General features: G+C 39.9%; 1 protein-coding gene across 2 annotated transcripts in view; it reads right to left on the bottom strand.

Annotated features, from left to right (window-relative positions):
* reps2 (RALBP1 associated Eps domain containing 2) overlaps positions 1-6034 on the bottom strand; it is a 34066-nt gene that overhangs the window by 15737 nt on the left and 12295 nt on the right. For both annotated transcript variants that reach the window (XR_014554272.1, XM_083672099.1), the window contains exons 5-7: positions 3066-3172; positions 1403-1541; positions 1078-1141 (exon numbers count right to left, since the gene is read on the bottom strand). Coding sequence is in view for 1 of the 2 variants with exons in the window: in XM_083672099.1 (XP_083528225.1) it covers positions 1078-1141; positions 1403-1541; positions 3066-3172 (310 nt within the window). In the remaining variant the exon portion in view is untranslated. The remainder of the gene's footprint in view (positions 1-1077; positions 1142-1402; positions 1542-3065; positions 3173-6034) is intronic.

The raw sequence follows: 6034 nt of genomic DNA, 5'->3' as shown, positions 1-6034 counted from the left end.
CTCTGAATTGCATAGGAATCAATTACACACTGTATGGATTAGGCTACCAACTAAGCAAATGTGATAATATTCTCTAGATCCTGACACACTCCCCCATCCCTGCCCCTTTGCTGCATCACTTAAATTCATTGTTGCAAACACAATTATGGATGTGAAATATATTTTCTTTCAACTTTCTTTCTGGCCACTCTGTTATATATTTTGTAGCGTGACTCATGATGCTTTTTCCTCTCCAGTTCCATTCAACTTTATAGATTTTTCTAAGCCTCCCCAGACCTCAGTGTAGCATTCCTGGGCAGTTTTGATCATCTCCATTTGCTACATTTGTAATGCAAATCAGAGACCCTTTAAAAACAAAGATATTCATTTCGAAATTCCATTAACTATTATCCTTACAGTCAGTTCGACTCAATTCAACTTGTTGAAGACATTTTTGCATTTAAGCTAATTTTAGGAGTGAATACTTAATTATTAGTAAAAATGAACATAATTTTCACTTTTACATTATGGGGTATTTTGTGTAGATCAGTGACAAAAAACTATAATAAACTATAATAAATTAAATCTATTTTAATGTCAGGTTGTAACACAAAATGTGGAAAAAGTCCAGGGGGATGAATACTTACTGGAGGCACTGTAGGTGCCATGAAGGTCATCATCAATACAAAACAATACACCAAAATGCATCACTGACCCAGGCTACACATACATTATAATATGCCACAACACCACCACAAGAAAACAACAACATGGTTTTACTGCAATTTTTCAATGACTTGGACTACAGCACAGTCCAATAATCGAAAATAAGTACAGTAAATATCTTCAACAACAGCGGCCAAATTCCTGTGCTGTTACGGAATGAGTATCTTGTTTCAGCCCCCTCAAGAGAGCACAGCCAGGGACAAGGAGACAAGGACATAGCCTTCCGTTCCTGTTTGCTGAGTCACAGTGAAGGTGCCGTCTCACTCGGACACTACACTGTGCATGCTGCTGTGGCAAGGCTGACTTTGTGGCAAGGCTGACACAGCATGCACCGAGATTAAGGACAGATTCACAAGGCTAGTCTGCACTCACCAAATATGAGATAGTTCTGGTATTGGAAGCTTTGACTTTGTGAAGAAGTTCTTTGCGACAGCTCCTGAAGGAGACAAGAAATAGTGATTCTGAATATCGAGTGCAAATCATGGGTGGGAAAACACTTGACCCTGCGTCTCAATTCTCCTCCCTTTCCCTGAAGTGTGTGCTTGTCCACTACCCCACATTAATTTAAAAGCATAGGATTGGTATAAGTCCATGGTTACACCAGTCTTATGCTTTTAACAATCCATGTGGGAGTAGTGAACAAGTGTACACTTGAGGAAGAAATGGTGGTGGAGTGAGAGGAAGGAGGTGTTCCTACCCAGGATGAGAGCTCCCAGGTCAGGCTGCAGGGTTCTGAACTGGTTGGTGTAGTACTCCCGCTGTTCTGCTGTGATCCTCCAGGGGTCATCAGAGTAGTCCTCCACACCCCGCTCCTCCAGCCTCTCCACTGACGGGGCCTGGAGATGTGAGACAGACAGGAGAGGGCACAATACATATTGGGGATTTACATACTACAGGGCTGATCAGAACCAAACTGTGCTGGCTTGGATATTTTCCTTTCAGATTGTTCTTTCCAGCGCTGTTTCAGCAACTACAGTGCCCCCCGTAAGTATTGGGACAGTGATGCATTGTTTGGGACAGGGAAGCATTTTTATTCTTTTGGCTCTATACTCCGACAGTTTGGATTTGAAATCAAACAATTACTATGAGGTTAAAGTAGAGATTCTTAGCTTTAATGTTGTTTTCGTTCAGATTGGTTTCACCATTTAGAAATGACAACCCCTTTTATACGTACAGTGCCTTCGGAAAGCATTCAGACCCCTTCACTTTTTCCACATTTTGTTGTGTTATAGACTCAATTTAAAATGGATTAAATTAAAGGAAATTGCCATAAATCCACACACAATACCCCAGACAAAGCGAAAACAGGTTTTTAGAAATGTCAATACATTTATTCAAATTGAAATATAGAAATACCTCATGTACATAAGCGGAATGACATTTCAAGTATACAAAAACATATTGTCTGCTGAAGTACAAGCAAATGCTTCCAATCTCATTGGACGATGCTTCATCATACAGCAAAACAATTACCCAAACATACTGCCATATGATCTAGAGAGTTTTTCAGAAAGATAAAACAAACAACTGAAGATGGCTGCAATACAGGCTTGGCAGGGCATCACCAGAGAAGATACCCAGCGTCTGGTGGGGTCAATGGGTTGCAGACGTCAGGCAGTTATTGAATGCAAAGGATTTTTGACCAAATATGAAACCTGAGTGCTTCATTTGGACATCATATGATTTTTCCCCAATACGTTTTGTGCCCTGAAATGGGGGGAGTATGTTTAAAAAAATAATATATAATTACTAAATTGTGAAACCACAATTGTTTGATTTCAAATCCAAAGTATAGAGCCAAAATAATTTTAAAAATGCTTCACTGTCCCAATATCTATGGAGGGCACTATTGCAAAACCAGACCAGCCCAAGTACAACTCATCTGGGTTCAGGCTCTGTAGTGTGAACCTGAGTTGTGCTATCCTGTGCTGGACCACTATGGGCCAACCTGAGCTGTTGGTATTGCACACCCTGCTTTCATTTCACATTGCCCCTTACAGCCCTGTTAGGACCAGAGCTGAAATACAAAAAAACATTATGAATTACCACCATGGAGTGGACAGGTTGGTTGGACAACCTCATGATTCCCCAGATTTAGACATTGTCATGAATACCCATTCTGCATGGGCACAAGCAGGCTAGCACCATATATGTTGTGGGGCCAGCTGAGCAGCATTTAACAACCTGAACTATACTGAAAAATGCAATGTGAAAGGAAAACAACTGTGCCAGCACAGTACGGCTTGGTATGGCCTGGTGAAAGTGGCTAATGTTTGCTCACTAGCTCTACCAATATGGCTCTTCATAGTCAAATTTCATAGGAGGATTGACTGTACACAAATAAGTCAGACTGGCCTTACCTGAGCAATGGTTGCCTGATCCAGAGAGGGCTTGGTCCCATAGTGACTAGGGGAGGAGTTCTCCTGCTGGGTGGGGGTGGGCCTTAATGAGTGTTTATTCTCATACACTAAGGACAAAGGAGAGAGCACACTGCAGTAGTCTTATTGGACAAGGGCAGACTGGAGAGCACATATTCATACACCAAATCTCAAGTCTTTCCCTTGACTCTTCACATCCTCTCTCCTCGCCTCCTTCTGAAAACACATTGGAGGAGAGGGTCTGGGGGGAGGAACCTCTGATCTTCTCCTACAATGTGTTATGAGAAGGAGGAGAACAGGGAGGATGTGAGGAATCGAGGAGAGATTTTTTTTTAAAACATGTTAATAACATTCACATGGTGTTAATTTAAATTCTCCCTTAAAGGGAGATTCACCAATTTTGTGATATGACACTTTATAATAACATGTTATCACGGTTAATTTAGACTGTGAAATAGAAGATAGACCATAGAGGAGCGGAATTGGGGTTGTTAGTCATGAGAGAGCTGCAGGTGTTGTTACTGTGAGTGCCTGGTAGGTTAGGTGTCAAATATCAGACCTTACAGTATAAAAACCTTGGAAATTCAATACAAAAAACTGTTTTAAGTTAGATATTTAGAGTTGTCAAAAGCCTAAAAAGACAGGAAATTAAAAAAAAAAAAAAATTGTCAAAAGCCTAAAAAGACAGTACATTTTTAAAAGACAGCACTATAACTTTGCACACTCAGAGCACACTCAGTTTTGACTCCTGCTACAATAGCTTTGTTGAGCTACTCTACTTTGTTGTTATGTTATGTTATTTGCTTCTCTCAAACAGCCTAATACTTAGTCTTCAGAGAGGTAATAGACCTTATAGTGGAATGTTTATAGATGAATAGCCTATCTAGGTTTGCATTTGGTTGATATAGGCATAGTGCTAACAATACCATTTGTTTTGCAAAGATGTTCTCTTCTAGGTTTAGGTTACACAATACCTCCTGCAGCCTAGTCTGAGAGTAGCTTTCTTTCATGAATTTCATATTGGGCACAGTTGAGTTTTTTTCATCATGGCCATATTCTACTTGTGTTTCAAACCTTTAAAGTAAACTTTTGAAAAACTCAGGCTTTCATATATATATTGATCACTGGGATAACCTCATGGGAGTTGTGTAGTGTATTAAATCAACCATGTTAATGAATGTTAGAAACACTGGTAGAAAAGTCCTCACGATTAGTTTAGATGGTTTATGCATTTGCTTTAGGGGTTGGAGGCCCACGTTAATTTTCAGCAATAGAGTTGTGTGCTAAACCCCCTGTTTGCTACAGTATCTTTGTTCCAGCACAGTGCTGAACCAAGTAACCAGGGTCTTTGAGGATTATTAGCCCAACTGATGTGTTAGCTGAGAACATATCTGACCATAATCCTATCGATAAATCCTTTTGGCAGGCTCAAATGTAAACCTAGATAGGCTATTCTTCTGAAAACAATCCACTATGACGTCTCTTACCTCTTTGAAGAGTATTATAGTATTAAAGTATTGGGCTGTTTGACAGAAGCAAACAGTGGAGCCACTGTTGTTTTAAGTACAGTTGCCCAACAAAGCTATTGTAGCAGGAGTCAAAACTGAGTGTGCTGGAAAACTGTCAGTGCATGCAGTTGGTCAGAGTTAGAGTGCTTAATCGAATTTCCTGTCCTAACTCTAAATATCTAACTTAAAACATAGTTTTCTGTATTGAATCAATATTTGTTTTGGATGTGGTTCGCATGGTGGAGCATAAGAGCAGATTGATTTTTCTACTGATGCATTTGCGTAAAGGCTCATAACCATTGAAAGAACAAGCGAATTTGTGTGCACAATTTTTTTGTAACGACATCAAATACAAAATACCATATGACCATATGACAGGGAGCCCATGACTTATCAACCACCCCCACCCCCCACCCCCCGTCCCCGTCCCCGTCCCCGTCCCCGTCCCTCCGTCCCCGTAAAAACAACATCCTTCCTAATAATAATAATAATAATAATATAAACCCCGAAGTGGACTTGCACAGTGTCAGACATTAACTGTTGTCTTTCTATACGCACAATTTGAAAAAGCAGCTGCCAGAGACTGAACACACCTGGCAGTAACAACATGTTTGTATGCAAACCGAATGTTGGGTACACAAAGCGGACCAAACTAGTGTTTGTAAATTAAATATTTCTTTCAACGGATCTCATTCCCTGATTGCTAGTGATTAAACATAGTCATTACAACCATTAGGAAGCTTTTAGAAAGCTTCAATGTTACATACTGGACCTTTAAAGATAGACTCTGTGATATCATGTCATGCAAGGAAATCACAGCAACGCTTACCAAAGATATTTGGAGTAAATAAAGATGTGAACAACGGAAGGCACTCGATCGACGTAGTTGATTGTTTCTTGATAGCCTCAGTTTTTAAATGATGTCTGGTAACATTGCCCTGCTCTTTTCCCATTGACGTTATATACCAGAGTCTACCTTAAAAAGTTTTGAAAAATGTGAGGAATGCAAGCTAAGTCTTCCTGAATGTATTTGAATTAAATACACGTTTTGCCGCCAGTATTTTGTAGTTTATTTTCATACATTGGTCTTTAGGGTATTTTGTAACATGATACATTTTGATGTATCTTTGCCCATCTCTGTCCGGACCTCACTCTGGGTACTTTCGTTAGTATTGAGACATTAAGAGAGGGTGACATTCCTATTCAGGATATGACCCAGCTAAAGGAGGTTGTGATGAGTGGAACCGCAACTGTTGCTACAGAAGCAACTGTTGGTAGACTTTCTCCAAGGAAGCCAGTTTGTTTGATGTATCTTTAATGTGTGTAGTTTAGGACTTCCCTTTCATTTCTTTGAAATGTTGATGGCAGATAAAGTCAATAAATTGGTTGAGGAGAGAGGAAATGAGGTTGCTTAGTAACACAGTAGCTGACTCAAAGAACCAA

Source organism: Argentina silus (genome assembly GCF_951799395.1).
Source record: "Argentina silus genome assembly, chromosome: 6".
Lineage (NCBI taxonomy): Eukaryota > Metazoa > Chordata > Actinopteri > Argentiniformes > Argentinidae > Argentina > Argentina silus.
Note: the sequence above shows the minus strand (reverse complement) of the source record. Positions and strands in the feature narration are given on the sequence as shown.